This window comes from Labrus bergylta, chromosome 14 (assembly GCF_963930695.1).
Source record: "Labrus bergylta chromosome 14, fLabBer1.1, whole genome shotgun sequence".
Classification (NCBI taxonomy): Eukaryota; Metazoa; Chordata; class Actinopteri; order Labriformes; family Labridae; genus Labrus; species Labrus bergylta.
The window spans coordinates 6,078,474-6,105,654 of NC_089208.1; the positions used below are offsets into that span (position 1 = coordinate 6,078,474).

The 27,181-nt window shown below is 40.8% G+C and overlaps 2 protein-coding genes across 3 annotated transcripts in view; one reads left to right on the top strand and one right to left on the bottom strand.

Moving 5' to 3' along the window:
- Positions 1–500: 500 nt before the first annotated feature.
- On the bottom strand, positions 501–5,704 carry mogat3b (monoacylglycerol O-acyltransferase 3b). 2 transcript variants are annotated; one of them, XM_020651415.3, is made up of 8 exons: positions 5,508–5,704; positions 5,028–5,118; positions 4,717–4,824; positions 3,604–3,674; positions 2,977–3,181; positions 1,561–1,735; positions 1,251–1,435; positions 501–1,168 (listed from the first exon to the last, which is right to left on the bottom strand). In XM_020651415.3, exons 2-8 carry the CDS (start codon positions 5,107–5,109, stop codon positions 1,014–1,016), a joined length of 981 nt encoding a protein of 326 aa, XP_020507071.1. In that variant the 5' UTR covers positions 5,110–5,118; positions 5,508–5,704; the 3' UTR covers positions 501–1,013. The 2 variants fall into 2 exon arrangements, with proteins under 2 accessions (XP_020507071.1, XP_065818897.1); XM_065962825.1 differs by lacking the exon at positions 5,508–5,704 and having other exon boundaries at positions 5,028–5,142.
- Positions 5,705–7,681: 1,977 nt separating this feature from the next.
- LOC109997076 (neuronal tyrosine-phosphorylated phosphoinositide-3-kinase adapter 1) overlaps positions 7,682–27,181 on the top strand; it is a 34,544-nt gene continuing 15,044 nt past the window's right edge. The window contains exon 1 of the mRNA XM_020651447.2: positions 7,682–8,499. The gene's annotated coding sequence lies outside the window, so the exon portion shown is untranslated. The remainder of the gene's footprint in view (positions 8,500–27,181) is intronic.

A 27,181-nucleotide genomic window follows, 5' to 3' on the forward strand; every position in this document is an offset into this window, starting at 1 on the left:
TGATACAAGAAATATGCAGTAAACTTTTTAGTCAAAGTAATAATCCCCATTTTCAAATACTCTAATAAATAATTAAGCGTACAAGTTCTGGTTGGGAAGTTGGTCCTGGCCCATAATGTGTTAAAAGAAAAGCTTCAGTACACCTGCTCTCCTGTTAATATCTAATCGATTCATGTAAATACTTTCAGAATCAGAAAGATTTAAAAAAAAAATAATAATAATAATAATTGAACCAGGAAAGCTTCATTAAGATTAAAAAGTTTGTTTACAAGATTGTTCTGGTCAAAACAGGCCGCAGCACATTTAACAAGTTACAGACAGAACCAACAGAGCGATTACAGACTCGGGTCTCCCCAAGACATAAATCCTCATGCAGGAGACGCGAACCCGAAACTCATTTTCCCCCATTTCAAGACGCACTTTGGGAAGAGATAACAAGTTTTGTGACTGTGACTTCCAGCACATTTCACATAAATAAAATGACACACGTAGGGGCCAAACATGTCAAGAATAGCTTTATAAATAAGGACATGCCAATGATTTTAAGAAGACACAACGCAGGCCAGCCAACTCAACTATACGGATTACAGTGATGAGTCAGTGCCCTGCAGCAAAGGGAAAACAAGACTAATTTCTGCAATAAAAACCAAGCCGCAACTTTTTTTACGAGTTGCTGAATAACAAGCTTTAAAGACAGCGTCTCATCAATTAAGATGACTGTCAGCAGAGTTACACATTTTGACAGTATTTTATTTGATGCATCTTTCTTCACAAATATTTATCAAAAACAGTCCGGATTTAGGAAATCAAAACTACTGCAAAGTAAGACAAAGTTGTCCCAGTTGTGTAATTATTGAAGGCCCATGTTTTTGTTAAATATTCTCAGAAACAGACTGAGCCTGCTGTGTGAACACAAACCTGCAGGCCTGAAGTGTTGTGTGTGATCATTTCCATCTTACAAAAGCAATTCAGGAAAAAAACAGCCACACAGTTTTATCTCCCAAGTGTCAAATCTAAATAATCTGAAGCTTGTGATTCTCAGAAAGTCCACAGCTGACTTTGTGTTGGTGGAATAACTCGGTCAGAGCGTCCATGTAGAGGTTGTGATAGTGGTCGACCTCCTCATCAGTAGGCGTGGTACGCTTCGGCACTGAGATTGGACTTCCCACTAGAAGAAGAAGCAGCGTGTTAGAAGAATAGAGAGTTGGCTCGGTGAGTAATGTTTGTGCACAGAATAATGAAACACTCACCCACGGTGGTGACTTGAGACTTGTAGGGCATGAACGCCATGCGCTCGCCGACAAACAGACACGGGGCGAAACCCATGATCTTTTTAAACAAATCCTGTAACCTCCGACCCAGGCTGCCATCGGAGAAAATCACCTGCCGAAAGAGGTCATTCTCCCCGAATGAGTAAACAGGAACCAGATCAGCCCTGTGGAGCATCAACAGAGATTACATCCACGTGTGTGTGTGTGTGTGTGTGTGTGTGTCACATGTGAGTATACAAAGACTCAATGATAACAGATTCCATGTGTTTGATTGAAGGAGTCTTCTCACCCAGACTCAAGAGCCACTCTGACAAATCCTTTTCTCTTCTTCATGACGACTGTGTTCATTCCAGGAGAGGACGCCAGAGACTCGGCAGCGCCCCCTATCACGATCACCACAGCATTTCCTTTGCCCTTCTGTGAGAGGAGGTAGGCAAGGCTCGGCTTGCTGACCGGATAAAGACCTGATAGTGAGGCGGTAGCAACAAATAAGGTCAAACTCCTGCAGGGTGTGGTTTTGTTTTGAGACAAGAAACAAAGAGTCTAAAATGTCCTTTTGTGAAAAGAGCTGAAAACGCATCATGCATCAGAGACTGCAGGGTAACGAACGATACGATATGTCATCCACAATAACATTATGGTACAGCGATTATGTGATAATTGACAATCCTAATGATAAATCATGATATCTGATTCACTGAATATTATAACATCCCTCCCAAACTGTAAGCTTCACCTTCACATCTTATCACACTGGACCCTGTTTTTTCTTTGGTTATCCTCATTTATGTCATAAGCTCCACCATGAGGAGTCATGATGGCAGAGAAGTCATTTTTTAAAATGCAATATTGATATTTGGCACCAGCAATTAGATAATAGCATCACACGAGTCAGGGCGACAATATATTGCCGTATCAATATTTTGTCTCTCTGCATTCAGGATCTCCGTCACACAACCCCAACTAGATTTACAGATAACTTATATCTGGAACATTCGAAAAACGTCCAGTTGTTTGATGAAAATAATATCTATAGAGGACTTTTCTAAAGTCATGTTTGAAGTTGCTGACAAACCAACAATAACACAAGCACATAAAACAAATAAAAAGGTAAATCAAAACCGGTAAACTCTATAAAACCCATAAAACCACAACGTCACCAACAAACAGGACGGTCTAAAACTCAAGTGAAATGAGGAAAAGCTCGCTGATATAAGCATGCTTTAAGAAGAGATTTAGAAGTGTTCACAGTCTGCTGACCTGATTTCCTCAGGCAGCTCGTCTAAGAGCTCGAGGGCCTTAACTGTGTATGCTCTCTATCACCCCTAGTTTCCAGCCGAGCCTCAGAAACACATAAAAAAAAAAAAGACCTCTAATCGAGGATCCCAGGCAGCATACTGGCTCATATGTGACCAAGAGGTCAGATATGCAGCACAGGAGAGAGGCCATGATGAGCCTTCAGAGGTCAGCAGTAAGATCTTAAAATCGATGGGAGACTACAACGGGCATGATGGGGTCACTTGTCTTGGTCCTGGTTAAGAGTGTGATGATAATAATGGAGTGTAAAACGGTCTCTATATTTAAAGATGGTGTCAATGTTTCTAAGATGGTTAAAACAAGACTGCACTTGTTGTGTTGTGAGATGTTTAAAGCTTGAATTGCTATTAAACCAACGATGTGATGGGGTTAGAGAGGTTTTAAATACCTGCAGACATTATGTACTCCCTAAAGAGAGGGATCCTGAAGAGTCCAGCCAGTATAGCCAGGTTGGCCTTCACTCCAGGAAAGAGCTCGGTGAAGCCGCAGCTCTCCGTGCTGAAGCAGGTGAAGGCTCCAGCACTCATGATCCCATGAGGGTGACACCCCAGTATGTAGTTCTTGTTTGGGTTTAGCTCGGCCGTCTTCACCAACTGAGCAGGAGCAACAAAAAGACGGGAGGGGGGGGGGAGTCAATTATTAGAGTCGATCTCTGCTGCTTGCCATTAAAAAATCTTCTACTTTCTATGATTTAATTGAACAACAGATAAAAATAAATACTTAATGTTTGACTGAAAGCACTGATGATAGTTTGCTGATTAGAAGACTTTGTAATAAAAATGTTTACAACAACATTTTTTTTTATCTCAAATATGTTTTTCCAACATCTTTGTATCTGCCCCATTCAAACAATAAAACCAGGAATTTATGACTGGGAGGATGACATGTCTTTACCTCAGGATGTTTTATGTCCTGTTTGTAATAAACCTCATTTCACTTTAACATTCATGGCCTCCGACAACCTTAAATCAGATCAGACCATGAGACACCAAACGAGATGCAAAGTGAAACTTACCTTGACTGGGAAAAAATCTCTCAGGTGCTCCCAAACTTTCCACCTCCTCACAAATTGGTTCTTCATGCCCCCTGGTGGAGGCATTAGGAATATTTGATACAGAATGTGTCCCTATTCGTCCCAAAATACTTTCTGTATACAGTAAGACATGTATTCTTTTATTTTTGTGTATATTTCTGTTTTCTGCACTGATTAAAAAAAATCAGAGTAAGAGGTTAATTCACACAGAAAAAGTAGCAAAATCATGTCTTAACAGTACCAGTACATGTTGGTGTTGCCCCTTATATTTGCTAAACTGTAAAATGTTAAACATTGCAGGAACTGAAAACAGGTCAAACACTTTGTCAGTGAACAAGCTCCAGAAACAACATCAAAACAAATGATGATACTAGGGCCAGTTTAGGGACTGATACCGATATCGATATTAGGAAGAGAAAAAAATCGAATACCGATATATATTGGAAGAAATCTTTCTTAGATCTATCTTCAATCTGTAGATATATTTTCCCTATAATGCAGTTATCAAACACTTGAGGAAAAGATCTACAAGGAAGAAAAGATGGTGACTCAAATGGAAAGTAACTGTGCATATATGTACATCACCGCTTGACCCTCTACAACGATAACGCTTGTATAGCGCACTCTTCTGGTGGCAGCCAGAAAGAGAACTGCTAGTGTAATACTCAAATGAAATGCTATTCGACTGGTGAATGACTCTAATAATATCAGTGCATATCTGCGGCCGATAGTCACTGGATTTTCTGATATCGGCAGATATTATCGGCTGGCTGATTAATCGGTCGGGCTCTAGATGAAACTATCGTTTTTATTAAGGATATTTTATTTTAATTAATGTTTCCAGTTGTTTATATGTCCATGAAGCTGTTTAACCAAAAACCATAATACATACATACAGAGTGCATGATGGGAAAATATAGTCAATTAGCAAAACAAACTCAAAAAGGCATTTAGTGTCCATACTGACTTTTTTCTTGCATACAATTTATTTTGTCAATTCATCAGTGTGAACACACTACACATCCTGCTTGTTGTTACAATAGAGTTAGTGTATTCTTTTTAGTAAAGATGCATGAATAATGTCCTGTCCTTTACCTCTCTCAGGGGTGTGCCAGTCTATCACCAGCCAGATGAAGTAGAGAGTAGGGAGGGGCCACAGCGACGTGAACATCAGATACACCGTCAAGATGCTGCAAAATAATCCTGAAAATGTGCCAGGTTAATACATACCTTAGTCCATGTTTCAGAGGTTACAAGACATATTTTCAATAAGTTAGGATGGTTTTACAGATGCAGTGAAAAGCTTGTGAAAGAACATTTACGCTTGTTGCAAATGTAATAGTTCAACATACTTTCTGGTGGTGTTTTTTATAAGATCATAAAGGGTGATTGTAGTGGGCTCTTACCTAAGAAGAGAAAGGTTAGCACCCATTGCAGAACACTTATTGCCTCCAAAAACTCCTTCCACTGAGTCTTCTCCTTAGTCATTCCTGCAACCTGGAGGCCATACGGTCAACATGCAGCATCAGTCACATTGAAAACAGAGACTTTCATTCAAGAGACGTCCCAGTTAAAAACGTCAGCACAAATGAATAGGTTCAAAGTTCTGTTGTCTGAAAAAGTATGACAGAGATCAGATTTAATCAGTAATCAGCACTTCAGCTTGTGATCTTCCTTGAGGGAAATCATGGGCTTTTCAAACATGCAAGGCATGCCGCAGCCCGATGAAGTGACTAACTCATGAAGAAGCTCAGAGGCCAACTTAGACAGTATTTCAATTTCATTCTTCTGAATAAAACTGCCTAGAAAGTACAACCACAAAACAACCTTCAGCTTAGCCTTAAGCAACCACATCACAAAACCACTTGAACTATCAAACACATTACCTGGTTAGAGTTTATTCCAAAGTTGTTGTTTTTTTAAATGGATGCAGATTCACCAGCTGAGAAAAAAGCACGACATGTAGCATGCACTTTGACCAGATCATGTAAAGCTGCTGATAACAAATCCACTCCCCCGATACTTTGACACACAAGCAGGCAAAGTCAGAGATAAACATGACAGAGGTTTATAGTCTGATAATTCAGAGATTGGATCTGTGTGCAGCGTCCTCAGGAGGGCATTCAATGATCACATCAGGGTTATAGTGTGTGGGCTCGGTCTCTTCAGCTCATGGTCACTCTAGTGGCCAACATGGTTACGTGTCACTTTGTTGTTGTGCTGGTCGTCTTCAGCTTCAAGTTTTCTCCTGCATGTTATTTAAACCGTGCTGATATAAAACACACTCTCGTTTCATCGCACCAAGGTCAGGGTTCCAGTTTGTCTCATACAAAAAGTTACTCTCTGATGAAGGTTACAGTAGACACTTCCTGCACACCTTTCTCAAAGTGAAACAAATCTGCAATCTGCACAAAATGACTTTTAATGTAAAATAAAAGAGAGGAAACAGTAGCAACAATATGCCAACATGGCTAATGTGTGCATTCTAACAAGGCTTACTGAGACATGGAGCCTTTATTAAACACTATTCACATCACAGCCACGCTTTTTGCAGCTTTTAAAAATGAATATGTATGCCATTAAAAAAAAGGGGGGGGGGGGGGGGGGTTCTTTAAAGGCCTAGACACTTGCATGGTTTTTTTCAATAACCCTGAATGATTAGATTTTTAGTCTGGTGGAAATAAGGTGGAGCTTGTTGTGGAGCTTGGTGTCACTAAACTCTGAGAACCAATCAAATGGTGGCATTTTCAGTTGTCCCGCCTTATCAGGTGCAACAAAATGAACAGCAGATGTCAGTCAAATGTAGTGTGTACACGCCCCACACAGTGCTGAGAAGAGGTTTCATCAGGCAGCTTAAGTGAAGGCACCTGTGCAGGTGAAATATCCACATCCAGAGGCAACATTTAACCTCACGCCAAAGAGAGGAGCTGACAAAGCTCATGCGACATGTAGGTGTTACAAAATATTAAAAGTTGATGCAGGAGTTGAATGTGGACAAAGAAATACCAATATCAGCTTCTTATAACATGATTTGAAAGTAGTATTATGTAAACCCTGCACCACAGCTTTACTACTTAAGGCTCATCACAGCACATGTTTTTGATGCTCCTTGCATTAAACCGTGTATAAAAGCTAACTTTTACATTAGTGAGGTATTTTATAGATTGCAGATTTCTTAGAAACTGCTCTCACATTGTGGGACACACCAGTCAAAGCACATTTTGCACGAGACAAACCACCCTCTTCAAGTTTTTTACCCGTAAAAGAAATAATCTGAATCAATCACTGAAATATTTTGACTCAACTTTCACCAAATGCCTTACCTGTTGGCTAAAATGACCCCTCACAGACAGACCCTGACCTCTAGATATTGCTGCACAGCTCTAAAGTCCAGTCATGATTGCTCTGATACAGATACTACACACGATTAGAGGTGTGTGTGTGTGTGTTTGTGTGTGTGTGTGTGTGTGTGTGTGTGTGTGTGTGTGTGTCAACAGAGAGCACACACTCCTAATCTCTCTCTGTTTTTAAAACTCGACGTTTCACTCTCTCAGCTGTCTTCACCTTTACATCTCCTGTGGACTTTAGGGGGCGTGTCTGCCTCACACAAGCCATGTGTTGCCTAGCTTGTCATGCCCCCCCCCCCCCCCCAAAAAAAAAAAAAACAACACCACATTTATATCCTAAGGTAGACTTAAATAACCCTTAAAAAGAAAACAAATTATTAAGCTGTGGTAAGAGTAACTTCTACACCCTTTAGTCATATTGTATTTTATTTACCCCCAACAGTCTTTAATTCAGCTGAACCAAATGCTCATGTAAACACAGTCCAATCAAAATGTCCTAAAATTTAAATGAGAGCTTAGCCTACTTTATCTCTGTGGAATTCATGCTCTTACATTACATGCGTATTTTACGCTTAATAGTATTTTATCCCCTGTTACATCACAAGCACGATGATGTCCCATAGGAGATCATTTGGCTTTTGTTTTTGTTTTGTTTTTTTGTATTCTGGGTGAATAAAAGTAGTCTCCCGTTTTCAAAGGTAAATAAAATCTCCCGCCACTTCATCATGAATCTATGCGTGTGCTGCTGCTAAATATGAACCGTGGAGGGATATTTCATTTCGCCCTGCTCATAACACCCAGAGGAAGAGAACAGCCTCTCATCGCAGCTGGACTATAAAAAAAGAAAAAAAAGAAAAACACGTCTGATGCTTTTTTTTTTTTTGTTTCCATCTAAAGACAACAACTGTGCTGCTCTGAGGGAGTCCTGTGTGTGTGTGTGTGTGTGGACATTAATATGGATGCAAACACACAGTGAGGATGCCCAGCGCTCATATCTGCGCATTTTTGTTTTGACGTGGTGTTTTTTTTCTTCTTCTTCTTCTTCTTCTTCCTCTTCCTCTCGCAGAGCATGTTACGGAGGTCGCTTGCAGGAGGCTCCATGGAAAGCCCTTAAAAAAAAACAAAAAAAAAAAACAGAATGGCGTTTTCCAAGAGGTAGTAACATTTAGTAACGTCGCATTGAATTGCATCATGGTTTTCGATCAGATCTCACCCCGGCCAGACTCCACCGAGCTGCCTGCCTCGGTAGTAGGTACAGTGCGCTGTTTATCATAAAAATGGAAGACCTTTCACGTCAAGAAAAGGCGTCATTCCGGTGATATGCGTCTGAATAACTGATTTTTCATCTCCACGTCAATTGACACATCTGGGAAAGCGTTTTTTTTTTTTCTTTCCCTCCCTTCTACCAAGACAGCTGTGTCATCAACAACCGGCGTGGTGTTGTTGTTGTCTGATTTTTACGAGCCCGGGCTTCTGGATATCGGCACAGTCTGCCTCTGCGCCAGCCACATAGGCTCCCCCGGTTACTAAGGTAGGAATACACCTTCATTAATATTATGTTTTTGCTCCATAAATCCCCGCATCAGCTTGCTTACATCACATCGCCTTCACAAGCAGCTGTCACAGCCCGGACGCACTGTCTGCCTAATTAGCATCAGAAAAAAAAAAAGAAAAGATGATTGCGGAGGAAAAACCTCGGGCCTGATCGGCTTTTTCCGCGTAAATTTCATCAAACACAGGGTTGACAGTGAGCTGCCGTGTGTCCACAAGCGAAATTGTTCAACCTTGAAGCCTCACAGCTCATGACGGTGGCTATAGGGCCCGTTTTTTTTTTTCCAGCCCCCCAAAACACCGTGGAGATGTAAAGATATGTGATGAGCGCGCAGCGTAACGCGCAGCCCCGTGTTTAAGTTGGAAGTCGTGACAAGGTCTGATAAATATTTCACCAAAAAACAAGCCTCCATCAGCTGACTTGCTGGTGCTGGGGCATGCACGACGGTATTAAACAAATACCTACACCAGCAGAGCAGCAGTGTCAGCGGGAGGAGGAGGAGGCCGTGCAGGGAAAACATCTGCATGTTTACAGATAAAAAAAGAGAATAACAGGGGTTATAATGCATGAGCTATGGGTGGTGAATACACTCGTAATGTGTGTGTGTGTGTGTGTGTGTGTGTGCGTGCGTGTTTGTGTTTGTGCGCAGCCAGGTGAGGATGTGTTGGCGCGTCTTTGAGGTGCGGGGAGAGGCAGGCGTCTGGATGAGGGGAGCCGGTTCATCAGATGTGTGTGTGTGTGTGTGTGTGTGTGTGTGTGTGTGTGTGTGTGTTAAAGATATAACATGATACCTGGTGATAAACAATCCCACCTGAACATCCTCATTAGGACCCCTCATCCAAAGGGGTCGAGAGGTTGTGAATTAAACGTGTTCATAAGGTTAGTGAACACTATTCCGTTCCCCCCCCCTTTTTTTTTTTTTTTTTTTATCCGGGCGTGACAGCCACCAAAAAAAAAAAAAAAACGTGCATCACACACACCCTGTGAGATTTCATCCTCACCACTCTGCCACAAGCTGAAAGAAACATCGATAAACAGTTATATCAGGCTGCTCAAATGAAAAGGTTTGCTGTGGATGTCTCGTTATACCTGACTGGCTTTAATGTATCTTCCAATATTTCTTGGAAGAATTAGGAAAGGGCTGCCTTACTTGGCAAGAAATGCTACATCTATACCGACAAGACATTTTTTATTTTAAAGTGAGAAGTCATGTCAGTTATTTGGCAACACAACAAAAACCTTCAGAGACAATAACATGTCTGCCAAATACCATACATGTGCCAATCCACCTGAATATGAAACATGTGTTTCTAAGGAGGATTTGTCTGTAAGGATAATGCACGAGCATACAATACACCATCATTTGTCTGGGAGTTAGCTGAAATAAAAAAAAACCTAATTACCATTCAGTCTGGCTTGACCTTGGAGCCGCATGTGACAAACGTCTTTTCTTCATACATGCTTTAACAGGCTAACAAATGCAGATAAACAGGAAGGTGTCTTTGGTGCTGTTTTGGTTGATGTTGGTGCAGGTACAGAGGAGAGCAGGGGATGGGTGAGAGCAGCTGCGAATTCGGGGTCATTGAGTGCAGTGCTGTGAGCTACACACACTGTGCAGAGTGTCTCGAATGCAGAAGAGAGCCGGCGCTCGCAGTTAGCTGTCGCCCGACTGTCCCTGCTCACCTGGTGATCCCAAATTTAGTACAGAAATGTGATTAAATCGAGGAAAACAGCAGGTCCAGCGTGTGCAGTGCAGTGTTGGGAATGGATGCAATCTGTTTGAATGGAGCATTCGAGTTCTAAATCAGGGGGGTTAGATACATGGAAATCAACTGCAGACTTTGGTTAAGACGTATTAAAAGTTGGCAGAGCTGATGGTTGTGATGGATTACTGGAAAGAATTAAAAGTGAGGAGAGTTTTTCAGTAAAGGAGGAAGGACTCTGACTGAGCTTTTCTCCAGGAAGACGATGATTCAGTTGCTCTGATGAGACATTCAGACATCAGATTGAACGTTCATACTGGACCCTGCGAGGGCGGCGAGGGAAGGCCCACACAGGGGCCAGAGAGCACGAGGGGACTGATGGATGTGTCACAGACATGGCAGATTCTGACATTTTAAGCCCATGTCTCTAGTCGAGTGGATCCCCTCTGTCTGGATGATCAGTAATGGATTTTTTCTTTTTCCCTGCTGTGGACCTCCTGGAGCACACGAACAGGTTGTTTCCCCTGAGTTCGAGCAGCAGCAGGTCAATAGGTTTAAACAAATAATAAAAATGGATGCTACTGGCCAGTTGTGCGGGTGTTTCAGAATCAATAACAGCGTAGTTATGTGTAGCTGGCTCCAGTGTGTTGTTTCTTTGTTTAAGGGGACAGCAGGTGCAGCTCTGTCACAGAGAGAGATGGCAGCAGCAGAGATGGAGGAAGACTTGTTTTTGCTGCAGCATGAGAGCGATGTTAAGGGATGCTATCAGGTGAAAGATGAAGGATTTATAAGCTCTGCTTCTGCTTCTGAGGATATAAAGTTTTCATCAGGCCTCGGATCATCACAGTGGAGCAATATCAGCTGATTTGGACTCAGGAGTAATTCTCTTAGCGGGAAAAGAGGATTGTTTTTAGCTCACAGGCGGTTAAAGTTCCCTCCCATTACTCTGCTTCAGTTACCCCTCTACTCTCACACTGAGAGTGAAAAGAATGAAACAGTCCTTAAGGAAAGACAGGCGGAAAGTTGATTGCGAGGAGAGTAACTTTTTGTCAATGCGGCCAAACAATCAGAGCTTAAAATGTTACTTAAGTCCATATTCTGGCTTCTCAAATCTGATGATCTCTTATTTTAATTAATAGTAAACTGAATCTGGGCTTTCTGTCAGATAATACAAGACATCTGAACCTGTAACTTTTTGCTTTACAAATATTGAACAGTGAATAAATATATTTACATGGGACATTTAAGAACAACTCATGTAGACCAGAGTGCTGTACAAAATAAACAAGGGAGTGTACAGCAAGATTTTCTTTTTTCTGGGCTTTTTGTGCCTTAATTGGAGAGACGGGACAGTGGAGAGAGTTGAAATTGGGGCGAGAGAGAGAGAGAAAGTGGGGAATGACATTCGTTAAAGGAGCCGCAGGTCGGACTCAAACCCGCAGCCTCCGCATATGGGACACGCGAAAACAACCACCCAGTCACCAGGGCACAAAGGAGAGATGCTTTACAATTTATAAAGAGAAAATTCCTCTCATTTATCCACAATAAAAATAATCAACTAGATCACAGCCCTAAGCCCCTTGTGTCTTTTTTTTTTTTTTTTTATATATAGAAATGTGTACTGGCATCAGATAGCTCCATTCTTCCCAGTTATACAGTTTACATATGTCTACCCAGAGATGTAATGTTCCTCTTTATGTGTGTAAGAGCAGGCTGGCGTCTTGAGATTATATGTCAAAGTAAGTTTAGTTTATGTTAATGTTTTTGTATCAGCAGGCAGAAGAATATTCAGATAATGTGATACAGATATTTCTTGGGACTCCTTTCTGTTCACAATTAATTTAAAACTCAGACATCACTGGAGACGTGGAGTAGACGGAAAGACGAGTCTGAAAGTGAAACTGCAGAGACGGAGACATCCTGACTGTAGTCACTTATAACCCTTTGGACTACACATCCCATTATGCACCTCAATGTAATCTCATGGGTAGACCTTCGCGGCTCACAACTTTGTAACCCAGACTGTTATGAATGTGTAACACCCAAGATCACCTTTAAACCCGGATGACATCACGGCGATGTCATCCTGTTGTTTCAGTAAGACTAAACCCAGCTAAAGTAAAAGCCCGGGATGACATCATAATGGTTTATTTTACCGAGTAAGGAAAGAGGTTTTTAAATCTTTAACAGTACGTCACTAATGTAGGTCAAATCAGATAACTTCACTTTGTTTTTCTTTCCTTTATTTAATAAAAACATGGATTCTTCATCGCTCTGGCTTCAAATCGATATCCTGTCCCCAGTTACCCTCTTCTTCTTCTTTTTTTGTTTTACTATAAACCCCGGTGTTTCTTGTGGATCAAATCTACTTTCCATGCACTTGAGTCAGTCACAGAGTTGAGTTATAAATAGTCTGAAGGTGTAAAGGTCCTCTCTGGTGGCTTCTTGATTAAAGGGCATGCCATTTACCAGCCATGTCCCGGGTACAAATCCTGCTCGGACATTGTTAGAAGTCAGCCCACTTTGTCTCCTGTCTCTCCTGGCTCTTTGCTCATCGACCGTCTAGTAAACAACACAGACGCCGTTAGAGATTTTCTGCTGTATCTCCCACTGAATGACATCGTGAAGGCATGTGGATTCAAAATGTCAGTTTAGGTATTGCAGTTTTCTATTTTGTATTGTGATGCACATGCAGCATATTTAAAGTGGCCTGATATCCCCTTTGCCAACTGAGTAAAACAGGATTTCTTTTCTTGTTTAACGAGTAGCCACGACTTGTTTGTGCTTTACTTGGGGAGCTCCCTACGCAGCCACACTCTTGTACTGGCTCACTGGGTGCTCCCCACTTTAAAGAGGTCAAACAAGCGCGTCCCTCGTCTGACCGGAGGATGTCTGGGACGCATACGGACCAATTGAGCATTTGAAAATTTGAAGTAAGCGCTCCCTTTAAATGCTTTTTCTGTCTGGTTTGTAAAGCATCTTACAGCATGCAGTCTTCATTGCAGTGTGTAGTCAAGAGTAATGATGTGTGGTAATGATTTCCTTGAGGCAACTCATCCTTGTTCATTCCCCCCTCTGTTTTCTTCTCATTAAACCCTTTCAAAGCCATTCACATGCTACCATGCAAAATAAATAAAGTTGGGAGCCAACGGTTGCTCCTCTCTTTTTTGGCTCAGAGGTCTCCGTCTCGAGCCATGTTAATCATCACCTATTTATTTGTATCCATGCAGACTCTTCCACTTGAGTAAACATGTCAGTTTTTTGGGGACGGGACACTAATATGTTTACATATGTGTGTGTGTGTGTGTGTGTGTGTGTGTGTGTGTGTGTGGCATTCATGTTTTGTTTCTCCTCAATGAGCCCTCAGCAAATTCATTTCATTTTCATTATGTGAGAACAACAATTGGCAAGATGTGGAATTATCAGAGGAGTGCATTGTAGCTCTACTTTGAATTTTAAATGTTAGAGCGTGCAGAAGTAGAACGAAACAGGTCCAGAATACTGTGTCACAGAGTCCCTGTTGTCATTAAAGTGCCACATTCAAGCCAAAGACCTTCAGAAGACCTTGTATAATGGTCACTAAATCATTAGCGGGCAAACAGGGAAACATACAGCATATAATGTTCCATAAACATTGTTGTCCTAATACCCCGCACTGTCATGTGAACACACAGGTCTGAAACTGATCTCAAAATGGTGATTTATCGTCTGTGACATTCCCAAAGGTCACAGCAAGGCAGCAGAAACTCAGGCTTCAGCAACGGTGTGTGAAGTAAGTGGGCGCACACAGGGACAGAAATGCAAATCTGCGGGCAGAACTTAAGTATGTGTTGTAAATGTCAGAGCAATCTGCATTTTCTGCTGAAACCGATGCCAGCTGATTGGCCGGGTTGCAGCCGGAGAGGCTCCAACACATTTTTATTCACTGATTTTTACACAGATGCTCGAGTTAAATAAAAGGCACCAAGATTCAGATATGATTAAAATCAGGATGTTTTTTCTTTTTTTCAGGTTATATTTTTGGCTTCTTTTTTTTTTTTTAACCTTTTTTGGGGCGGAGAACGATGGAGAGAGGAAACAGAGCTAAACTGAACCAGTGTCCCTGAAGGTGATAGTTTGAATACATATCCAGTATAATGGCTTACTCATCAAATTCCTGCTTAGTTTATAGTAGGTGAAGAAGTTAACCCAGCCAATGCGACGGCTTTTAATTCCTACTTTGAAGTCTAGAAGCAAAAAATAAAGGATGGATGCTTTTATCCTGACAGACAAGTTGCCATGGTAGCAACATGTCAATCACAGGTAGCCTGCTTTTTTTTTAAAAAAAGGGACCAAGAGTGACAAAATGAACAGTAAGGTAGAAGATTTGAAAATAGCCGTTGAAAATCAATAAGCAAATAAAATAAATCGACTAAATCAACTTTTTTTTGTCACAACCAGTGGAGTTGCCTCCTGCTGGCCACCTCATATAATGCAGGTTTAATCTTCTTTGACATTATTCCATTTGTCGATTATCATCGCTTTAATACTTTTTGATATTTGATAACTTGAGATGCAAATCAGAGAGATGCATTTAAGTTGACAGCAAGTCTCCTCGTTGCCCAATCACAACATGTACTTTAAATCTTTGGTATCGCTGTATCTGCCTTGTTTCTGACTCAACCTCAGGAGTATGATGTAAGAAAACCAGACACCCTGCAGTGCGTAATCTGCTCTCACCTGCCATTTGCCCCATTTAGTCCCTTTTCATTTCGTAGCTGTCGGTGCAGCGAGCAGCAAGACTGACAGGAATAAGAATTGCTTGAGTGAGACCCTGAGCTGCAAACCTGCCAATCACACTTGCCAGGCCAATAAACATGTACTCTGAGAGTGCAGCACAGACCCTTTAAATGCTCTTAAACATGTCTGACCTACTGATTTTTCAACAGCTGTAGAAAGTGTCAGCTGGGGTTTTTATTGACGTATAAAAAATTCCCTTTGAGGTGACCGTGTGTATTTCTAAACCATCAATTATCTTTGCCATTTTATATTTTTCTCAAACCTCCTCTTCTGATTCACTGTCATGCCGGTAAACACTGTGGGGTGCGAATAGCCCGGACACAAGAGACATGATTTGTTTGTAAAGAGATGAATGAGTGGGAGCGCTGTGTGTGTGGGCATGTGTGTGCTTATCCTGAACAGCCTACGCTATGACTCGCTTAACGGGGGATTTTAAGGACAAGGAGTAGGATGATTCAAACGTTGGAAGACCACTTGTGGCCTACCCAGCTTTTTCTCATCACACCAACGCTGCTGCTGCTGCTGCTGCTGTTGCTGCTGCTGCTGCTCAATCTTCCAGTCAGATGAAAAGCAGCTCAGCAGGCGCAATAGCAGCTGTATAAAAATAAGATCCAATGCCTTGTTGGTACGTTTTTGATGCTTTCTTGAGGTGGTGATGTTTGGATTTTTCCTGTGCATATTTTGTGAATTCTGAATTTGTGTTGTTTAGATCAGCTTGCTAAGGCGGTTAAAACATCCTGGCCCTTGAAAGATATAAGTCAAGGCCTCTACAAGCTGCTGTGATGCAAATCACATGTCTACGTTGCAGAGATGTTTAGCTGATCCCTGGTTTGGCTTTGGGCTAGCTGGCTTTGCTTAATTGTTGCTGAATAGTTTATGATGTTTGTCATGTTGGGGCAGGGCCAGTGTGCAGCGCTGCAGGCTAGGATGTTTTTTCAAAGGTAAATTAAATCTGTGAAAAGAGAATCAGTAGCCGGTGAGCACATATAGTTAAGTCTTGCTATCATAAAACAGTTTTGACTTGTTATTTCACAGTCAAGAGTGTACAGCTTTGTTAAAGCTGACAAGAAATTTCTCACTTCCAATAAGAGATAAGGACATCATGTGCAGGGAGAGATTTAGTGCTAAATATGCAGTCCAAATTAATAAGGGCATCATGGCACCTTCCTTTTGTATTAGACAGCATGTCCAGAATTTTTCACGTTGTGTTTTTCTTCAAAGTGAACAAACGAACTGGGAAGCGGGCAATATTGCTGTGTAATCCACGTCTAAAATAAGTCAGATCTTGGTTAGAGAGGGATGCTGGCTCAGTGAAGCGTGTGCAGCTGCAGAGTAAAGCTTTTTTTTTTTTTTTTTTTTTCTTCCCCGGATCTCTCAGCTCCCTGCAGCTCTATACGTCTGGGTTTCAGCAGCCTTATACAAAGAGGAAACAAAATAGGAGGCTTTCCCTCTGTACATGATGCGATTTCTCTCTTTTATTTCCGATGTGATGGACTGAATAATGCTTCAGAAAGGCAGACTATCTTGAGGGAAGCCTGCAGAAACAATCTGAACACAGTGCACTCTTTCATCATCCGGTGACAGAGCTCAGACTGCGCACGTTCGGAGAATCCCAGCACACAGCTTTCCTTTGAACTTCCCTGTTTAATCTTCATTGCTTCTCCTCGTCTCCACCAGGTGTCGTTCTCAGGGTAAAGGTCACCTAGGATGCTGTTATTGTAAATGATGTGGCTTTTCCACAGAAATGTGAACCCCACATGTGCAAGACAGAGACAGGAAACAAAATATATTAAATTCAAATGTAATGCAAATTACTTTATATATCCGTTAGGAACGTCAAGCATCAGTACAGTTTGCATACATGACAGCACAGTTATAAATAACATATAATCACAAACAGCATCCATAGCCCAATAAACAGTGGTGAGTAAAGCTTATATGAGACACAAATAATGAATGATGAATAAGTAATAAATGATGCTAAAGATGTTTAAAGTAAAGAACCATTCATGAGTCAACTTGTAATAATGAATAAACAGTACAGCGAGAAGCTCTATGGGATGTTGTCTGTAAGGGCTCATGGATCTATAAGCTTGCTCAAGTGTTCATGTTTGCTAAGTGCACTGGGTCACCTTGGTTCCTGCAGATTCAAGCAGAAGATAATGTAGGCAAGGGCGGGCTGTGTGGTGGGAGACGGAGCGAGAGGTCAGTCACGGGCTATCTGTGTTTGAACCAGGGAGCCAATGAAAAGTGATGCATTATTGATATTGATTGATAATTCATTACCTTGGAACCGTTCACACTCTGTAAAGCAGCAGCAGTGTATCGGTTTCAGTGTGACCTGATGTAGATAAATGCAAAAAGGAGCTGCACAACAGTATTCCCTCAAGACAGTATTTTGCTACACTGTTTAGCTAGCAGCTATCTAGAAAGCTTTGCTAGAAAAACCAACAATCCAAATGAAGTAATGCCAAGTCACCATATCCCTTCCCCACTGTGCCGTGCCTTGCTAGGTCAAACCAAACAGCAACCTCCAGTGTGTGACAAATGAAGCCAATGTGGAAGTGCAAAAAATAACTGCTTCAGTTTTAGAAAAAAAGGTTTTTTTCCCCCGCTCATGGCCCACCTCACCTCCGCCTGTTTGACTGCTGCTGATTGAAAATCCTTCAGAATCAGGATTTCCAACACGTCGCCCGCCATCGTTGAGCATCATAACTCCTCCTCGGAAATCAATGTGTGAAGATGTCCATGTTTTATACAGTTTATATGTCAACCACTAGCCTGTCATTAATGAGACAGCTGTTCATGTTGTGTGTTAAACCAACAGGAAACACTGATGTGATATTTCAGCCTGTAAGATAACCAAGTCTTGACGTCCCAGTTTGGTCGACATGACTCGGTAGAGTTCAGGAAAAGATCATGGATTTTGGTCATAACAGTCAGTGAACTTCACAGGACACTAACAGCGATTGATGATACCATAAAATATATTTTATTGTCCCTTGTTGGGGAAATTGGTCTTGGACTCCAAATGCTGCACACATTCAGACCCTGTGTTGACCCTCATTTTCCCTCCACACAGGCTGCATTACTGTTCAGCTCAAAAAGGCTTCTTCAGATAACATTTTCTGTTTTTCTTCATCTGTTTGTTGTGTGTGGGTTGTTTACTGACATTAGACATTAGCGTACCCCATTTGAAAAATAACTTTAGCAAATATTTCACACTACTAGCATTACAGGAGTACATAAGAAATGCATTTTGGGATGCTCATTAAAGTGACTTTCCTTAAATTCCTTAAATATTTCCTGCACAGGTTTTTTTTTTTTAAAGGAAACATCAGGCTGCATCAGCGAACAGAGAAAATGGAGGAAGGTCTTATTTGTAATTTGATGAATTGTCCAGACTTTGAAAAGTGATAATGCCATTTAAACTGCTTCCCATAGCATCTCAAAGTGTCATCGCGTTAATAGTTTAAGTGATGAAATACTCAAAACGTTACAGCCCTTCTCGTACTGCTGCTTGCTCACGTTCATGAACTATTCATGATCCACACGTTGTACTAATGTTTACTTATGCACACACACACACACACACACACACACACCGACAATAATCGGTTCATTTGTAGGCAGCGGCGGGGCATTGTTGAGACAAACATGGAGCATCTTCGTAAGTTTGTTGTGGCCCAAGGCTGAATCCTGGTTGCGCAAGGCAACAGGGAACATGAAAAGCTTTTTTAGAGGGTATTTTTGGTTGAAGTTTATGAAAAATTTAGCGGTCACTCAGTTTGTATAACACTGGGGAGGAGGAACTTAAGAGTGTGAAGTGGATGCACAGAACATTGATGTGGCCTTCTTTGGGTTACTGACCTCAGGTTTTTTTGTCGTTGTTTATATTTTATATGAGAAGAGAACAATGTAAAATGCCTTTCAGGTTGAATTTACATCCTGGGAAAAACAAAGTCCTGAGGTTATTATTCTTTTTATTTTGTGTCCAAAACATCAGAAAGATGTCAAAGTAAAAATTCTCAATATTCCTCTTCACATCTTATGTGCCTTCTATCTGTGCTGGAGTGATACATCAGCCTCTACATCTTTTCCCTCTTCCTCCTCCTCCTCCTCCTCCTCCTCTTCCTCCTCCCCCTCCTCCTCCTCCTGTCCATTCTCATCAGCCACAGGCGTTTCACTGCACAATGCAATATTGTCGAGCAGTAAGCACACAGTAGCAGTGCATGCAGAGAAGTAGAGGCAGCAAAGAGCCCCATATAACTCAGAGGTGAAAACACTGACTTCTGGTTTAGTGATGCACAATGAGGGAATTATTTGAATAATCTTCTTTTCCTCTCACCACAGACACACTTAGAAATTCATATTAATAAAGCTCAATGTGCAAAAAAAAATAAAAAATCTGCTCCCAGGTTTCTTTTACCTCCACATTTTAAATTCACAGAAAGCCTGGGAGCCAGGAAGAGAATATCTCAGGGATCTAACTTTTTTTTTTTTTTGGTGAGATTGGAGGATCAGAGGAGAAAATGAGACACAAGAGGGGAAGGAGGACTCCCATAGCAACAGTAACAAACAGAAGACAAACGAGTCGTAGCATCCGTGTGGCTGCTTTGATTGTCGTGTGTGTTGGGCTGGAACATGGGGCAGGTTTACTTCAGGTGACTGTTTGGATGTTAGGAAGGTTAAGATTGATTTTCCTTTCATCCTTAAAAATGTGTAGAAACCGCACAAAGAAGTAGTGTTGTTTGGAAGAGTTTGAAGTCTGCAGGTCAGTCAGGCAGCATGCAGTCTTTTCATGGCTTTCGGTATAAGGTGAATATATCTGTACACCTGAAAGAGAAGTCAGTCTGACAGAAAAGTTAGTTTTGTCCTTTGGAGGAGTTACATGTGCAAAAAAAGTATATATTTTTAAGTTGATGCAGTGCAGGAAGACAGACATTGTTTTAGATCCTAAACCAGACACGGCCTGAACATCAAGCACAATGTTTATGGAGTTTAATGTCTGGTTAAACAAAAAGGAGGTTCAAAGATTTGAAATACCGTTTGTATGATATTGGCATTATAATTAATAATAATAAAGAGAAGAATACTATTCATGATAAAATAAAGAACACTTTCAGAATCCGGTTACAAAGTGCTTCACATTGACAGAAAAATGAAACAGGTCATCAGAACATGAACAAAGTCATGGAAAAAAAAGTTTTAAAAAGGCATCAAAATGTTTTTAGATCAGGAACGGTGAGCGATAAAAGTATACGTTAAAAAAGAGGTGGATGTCATGAAAGGTTTTTTTGGGTCAGTGTTGAAGTGGTCCAGGGTTTCCTGTCCTTGTCACAGCGGTCGGGGGAAATGCTCACGGTCAATTGTGTAATGCAGCATAAATTATCCTACTGACCAAATGTTTCTGACAGCATCTCTCAGTGCACGTTGTGTGAACAGAAAGTGTGTGACATCTGGACGTTCATATTTTGAAAGCTTTTTTTTTTTTTTGTACTTGGTCAGCACAATGATGACTTTTAGACAAATAACTCGTCTTTGTCACTTGGTCAGAACTCACAGCCTCTCCATAAAGTCATTTCAGAGTTTGTTTATGTTTAAATAATTCCATTTTATTCAATTTTAAAAATGTTATTGGCATGAAAGTGTAAATATATTGCCAAAGCATATAATTACAAATAATACAACAACAATAATGACAAGTAGTAATTAATAATTAAATCGTAACAATAACAATTATCAAAAAGGATATTTTAACAAAAGTAATAATCATATATATATAAATAATCTTGTAGCCTACAAAATACATAAACAAATTAAAGAAAAAAAGTATAATGTATTGTTTTATAGTGTGTTGAATTACATTAAAATGTTTAAAGGAATAGTGGTTGGCATCGTAACATCAGCCAGCTAACAGGCTGCGTCTCCCGAGAACACCTTAATGACTAAATAACTAATAGCACATTCAATCTCATTTGTTTAATTTGTCCAACAATACAAACCTGCAGCAATCAAAATGTTGCCAGGCAACCAGCATTTAGGCTACTCAATGCAATTAGGCCTCCTCCACCAGACACATCGTCCAACAGATAATGCTTTTAGCTACACTGCCCGACCACTTCTATGAAAGTACGAGTACACAAATAAGATATTAAATCTTGAATTGTAAGTTTGAGAGGATGATGTTTGGCAGATGTTGCTTGGTCCCTCTTTTCCATTATTTATATTATGCTTAGCTAGCCTCTTTTATCTGAAGCTACACCTACACAACAGTCTAAAGTGATGTCTTAAGGTTTTGGTTTCCTGTTATTACGTTAAATTATTATTTTTACACAGCTTCACTTTTATTATATTTACTTCAATCTGCTGCTTGTTGCTGCTGTATGAAGACAATATATATATATATATATATATATATATATTTATATATATATATATATTCAGTATAACAACACTCCCTCACATGTAACATTATATGTTATTTACTGTTTCATTTGGGCAAATGTTGTTGTTTTTTTCCACCCAAAAAATGATGACATTATTTTAGTTATAGGCTATATCATGGTTAATAATGTTACAAAGGGAATGACTTCAATGAGAGTTATTACATGAAGAGTTCTGCGATCATTATGCCACAGCAAGACGCTTTTTAAAAATAAAATCAGTTATCGCTGAGAAGATGTTATTCAGTATGATAGGTTTTAAAACTCCAGTTTCATTTTCTTTCTATGCAGATTGTAAACTGAATTATTGTTCATTATACCTCAGTTAGTTCAGACCAAATGATCTGATTGGACTAGAGACATTCAATGGGTGCTGATATACAAAACAACATCACTGACACTTTTCACAATACGTGTCAGTCAGTGAGCAGAAAGTTATCTCTTCATTAATTTGATTCCTCTGAATAACACAACACACTCTTATTTCAATGGCTACATGATGAATTTAAAACATATGCTACAGATAAATCTGCCTAAAACGAAGTAGCTGGTCCGTGGTAACCATGGACACAAACATCAGAATGTTTGGGTTGCTTGCCAACCATCTAGTTTCAGCTAAGTTGTGGAACTAGCTGAGTTTTTTTTGGGTTATTATTGTTAGTTTTATTTATTACTATCCATCATAACTGTTGTTGATTATTACTTTGACTACTATTTGGCACTTGTAACCGTTGTTAAAATGTCAAACTTAAGGTCGAGATGTTCGCTGAATATCAGCACTGCTGTGATGATCTGCAGCACTCGGGCTGCTGCCTCGTGCCTATATCACAGCTGTGCTGATATTTAGTACATCACTCCCTCTTGTGTGATTTGCTTAAATAGATATTAATAATATAAATGGAAAGATGCTTTGATGAACCATAATCACAGTTACCGATAAATCCTTCTTTAAAGACTGAAAAAATGGTGTGTTAGATGTGAAACAGTGTTTAAAGACAGGCTACATGCTGTTAGCCCCTCACTGTTGGTGAATATTTATCTTCTGAAAGCTGCTCCTGCTTTGCAAACCCTGAAATGTCAATAAAATGACGCCTATTCTAATGTCAGACAACCTCTGCTCTGCTCGCTCATTATCTGTTTAAACACATGTGAAGGTCTGTCTTTGAGCAGAAACTGACGACCGTGTGCTACCAGATCAGAGATTTAAACCATATTACAGATCCTTCAGAGGAATCAGCTGTTACTTCACGGAGCTTCTGTTTTAATATTATCAGCTGATGCAGATATTCTCCAGCCTCTCCAGCACACTGATATATATTTCATGTCAACATCCTTTTTCCTTCTGTGACGGGCGATTACACGTAAATATACAAACATGCACACTGGATTTCCTGGCAAAATAACATATTCTCATATCAAGGTTTGCAGCTGAATAAGATAATTGGTTAACCAGACAAAGAAAATAATAGAAGTTCAAATTTGCACTCCTCCTTCGGGTGCGTAAAGTCTCATTTCTCTTTTGTTTAGAAGCATTATGTCTGACTAGCAGCCTATGTAACGTCTGGACAATGTGCAGCGTGGAGCTTTTTACGTCATCAGCCATACAGCTGGGTAGTATGGCTGCCATTGGATGCAGATGCTATCTCCATTAAAGATGCAGTATGGATCTGGAGGATCAGGTGCAAATGAAGCGGCGGTGAAGTTTTCACCCTGCGATCATCACGTGTGATGAGGCTGACGTCCGTCTTTGTGCATATTCAGGAGGCTGAGGGAGAGATGCATGGCTGACAGTGTTGCTAGGAGACCACACACAGCGACTAGTGTGAGAGGCTTGATTTCACCTCCCTCCCTCCCTCCCCCATTCTTGTAGTCTGGCTGCCTCTTTTCACTGTTTTTCAACACACAAGCCTCCATTTGCCTGTTCCCTCCTCTCTCATATCCCCCTGCCTCGATATTCCCTTTGATCGCTTGTATGTTTTCTGCCTTATCATATTTATCTTCAGCCCCGTTGAACCCTCAGTGACTCTCTATTTACTGGGTTCCTCGTTCTTTTTTACGGCGCCCCCTCCCATCTCTGCTCGCTCCCTCCTCCTCCTCCTCCTCCTCCTCTCCTCAAGCTGCTCATTCTTCTCCTCAACGTATCGCTCCATCTTCTTATGCTGCTTCTTCCTCTCTCCTTCGCTTCTGTTTGCTTCTCTGGCTGAACTGCAGCACTGTGTGTCTGCATTCAGTGCAGATATAACGTGAATTATATGGTGCAGCTTCGAGGTCGAGTTATGATGCTGAACTGCAGCAGGGAGAAAACTGCACAAACCTAAATATTAAAAGAGTATTTTGCGTATTTAAAATAAGAGAACAGATGTGATTGATAATATGAGACATAAACATCCTTTACTCACACAAGTCCTGCAGATTTCCCTCCCCCTTATAAGTTACAAAGTTGATTTGTGCTTATTTGCTAAGTAATTCAGGCTTGGAGGGATACACTTGTGAATATCCTGTTATATGTTGGAGCACATGAGTCTGAGGACTGGATATGCAGAAGAAAGGGGATAGTGTGTAGAACGAACAAGATGTTCTAACTGCTCTTTTTCATCGATTTTCTGTCATTCAAGCAGCTTTTTAAACGCCGATACAGTACATACTGTTTATATGTAGTGGTGTAGTGTTTTTTTCTGTAACCAAAATGGAGGCAGGTTGTTAAAATATCTTGTATCCATTCACAGTTTTTGTGGATCTCTGCAAAACACAGACACCCTAAAGTAGTCAAATGCGCATTGTGAGCAGGTTTCATATATAAATGTTGCGTCTGTGTCAAGGCCGGCCCTGACCTGCAAAGTGTTGCTCCTCTGCAGCGTTCCCGCCTCACTCGCAGTGAGGAGTGGCAACACCACAGGACCTCTTGATGAGGTGGAGGCTGAGTGGCAGAGGGCCGCAGCACACCGCGTTCCCGAAGTGTTCGAGAAGGAGCAGGGAATGAAGACTTAAGGCATCTTGAATAAACAGTCAAAGCAAATTGTTCTGGTGCATAATCTTCCACTTTTTCGCTCCAGAGACCATCCTACATGTTTTGCATTTTGCTGATGATCATCTCAATTCCTTGTCATCAGTATTCCCACTTAAATCAGCTGCTGAGCCTTTGAAATCACTGCATTGCACACCATGTGTGTGCGCTTTGCATGTATGGATTTAAGTATGTGTGTGATGTGTTTGCTCATGTGCATGAGTGAGTAGCGATCTGCAGGGTTGCATGCAGATCCAGCGACATGAATCATGGCTCCATCTGCCTCCTGGTTCTAATGAGAGGAATTCAAGCGACTCCTGACCCTGCAGATGCTCCTGAAACAACTCGCTAAATGCTCTGAATTTATTAAAAATTTAAAGAGACACCAGGGATTAATCCATCAAGCTATTCCATTTACTGCATTAAGAAATGTTAGTAGCCTACTTCGACTGGACAAAACCTGCCTGTAGATGGACGACAAAGATCTCGTTGTTAGCTTCTAGCTCAGCTAATTGCACACCAACCCACAGCATGTAATGAAGCAATTGCAAGGCGGCCGGCTCAGCTGTCAGATCCTCGAAACCCAAATCAAAGCTTCATTTAACAGAAGGCCAAACCTACAGTCGCAGCTCCGTAACCTAATTATCATTGAGTCAGCAAGCACGTCTGCAGCAGCGGTCGAGGTTGTGGTCAGGGCTGTGGGATACAAGAATAGCACGTTACACGCTGACACGCTGAATGACACACTGGGCCAGGACAGAAGAATCACACACTGCTACACATGCTCAACATGCCGCCTGGCCCAGGTGACACACATACCCTAATGCTCCCACTGTGGATTTTTGTTTTAATGGTGAGATAGTTGAGAGGTTTTTGCTGTGCGGTTGGGGGCAAATGTGGTTTAAATGGTCCTGAATGTATAAAGAATTTAAAGAGCTGTAACACTGCAGGATATTGTTCATGTCATGTATTTTTTATGGTGCGTGCTCAAGGAGTATAAAAGCATATTTCAGAGCTCATTACACTGGATTCACATGCAGCTTCATGTGATTTTTGAAAGTTCCAAGAAGACAACGTCATTTGATGTGTAATCTTTTCAGTGTTGGGTTTTATTTCTTGTTAAACAGGAGACCAAAGCCATTTGGGCCATTAGTATTAGTATTAGTTTAATTTTGCCTGATATTAACAATATAGCCAAAGATAGAAGTTTAAATAAACTACATGGAGGGATTAAATAAATGAAATGAAATGAAATCCCCCGAAGAGAAAAGCTTTCTCCTATTATACCTATAAAACATGAATTTATAGGCAGCCCTTTTACTGAGCTTAAGTTATGCAATAAACTATAAATCATAATCAGAGCCTGTTACTGTATAGATGTTTAAAATAATTTAAGTGCTTGCTAACATATTGGTTTTTTCCATTACTTCTTCATAATTCTTCTAATGTCTGCTCCTGAAATCAGCAATGAGATTTGATGTATTACATTTGTTTTTGTAGTCCCAGCTCTTGAAATGTCACTGGAACATGTCTTACAAACTGAGCGACAGTCTAGCACACCCACACTGTCACCATATACTTTCACATTTGACCATGAAAACAAATAACGTGTGTGCACGCCACCTTTTCTCCCCTTTTTTTTTTACGGCAGAGTTTCTGCAACAGGTGACTTCCTCTGCCCTAAACGCTGAATCAGCATTTATGTATCCTAGCTCTCCAGCATTTAACAGATACACGTTGGTTACTGACATCAACGCATGTCATATTATTTAGCAATAGGCCAATTTCTGTCAACAGAGCGAGTAATCGACTGATGCTGATGCTCAAACAATGCATTGTTGCATCCCTACAAACCACGTAAATAAAAAATAAAAAGCTTACTTAAAGTTAAAGATTAGAACATCCAAATGACAAAACAAACAAAAGTTCCACAAGCCGTAAACAAGAAGTTCAAACTTTTTGTAAACAATAATTGTCATACCTCTTTTATATTGTATATTCTGCATCTCCATCTATCCCCTCTCGGCCTTTACACACTTTCAGCAGACGGCTGTTCATTATGAGTTCGGTTCTGTTCGAGGTTTCTGCCTCTTAAAGGAAGTTTTTCCTCACCGCTGTAACTTTGTGCTCATGAAGGATTATTTTGGGTCCTTGTAAATAGTACGACAAAAAGTTCGGTCATAACATTTGTTTTGAATTGGTCTCTACAAATAAAGATTGAGACCTTATTTTTAAATGGGTTTTTTTAAAGCACAAAGTGAAGAGCACGATCTTAATTCCTTGTAGCAGCTTTTGTTAACCCCTGTACAGATACACATCTCTTATGTGTGCCCACAACACAAATATAGGAAGCTTAAGCTTAAAGCATCTAATAGGAAGTGACAAATTCAGTTTTGGTTAAACAAACTAATTTTGCCAAAAGCCCTGATGTTGATTTCCCACTGTCCACCAATGAGAAACCTCCAAACTGTTACTATCTATGATGGAAAAACACTGCAAACGTGCATCAGCTGACAGCTGCGCTTTTCTTGGCCAATTGCGTTGCACATACACATTCTGCAACATGAAAACACAGTTGGGCTCTCCGATATCTGCCCCACAACAAGCCTGACTCCTCATGGGTTGAGCGTGAGTTGGAAGCTGTGCATGCGCTACATATGACAAACCACATTACTGTCTGGCTAGCAGACAGGCTTAGCTAGGCCATCCCAGGGCCCGCAGCCAGAGAC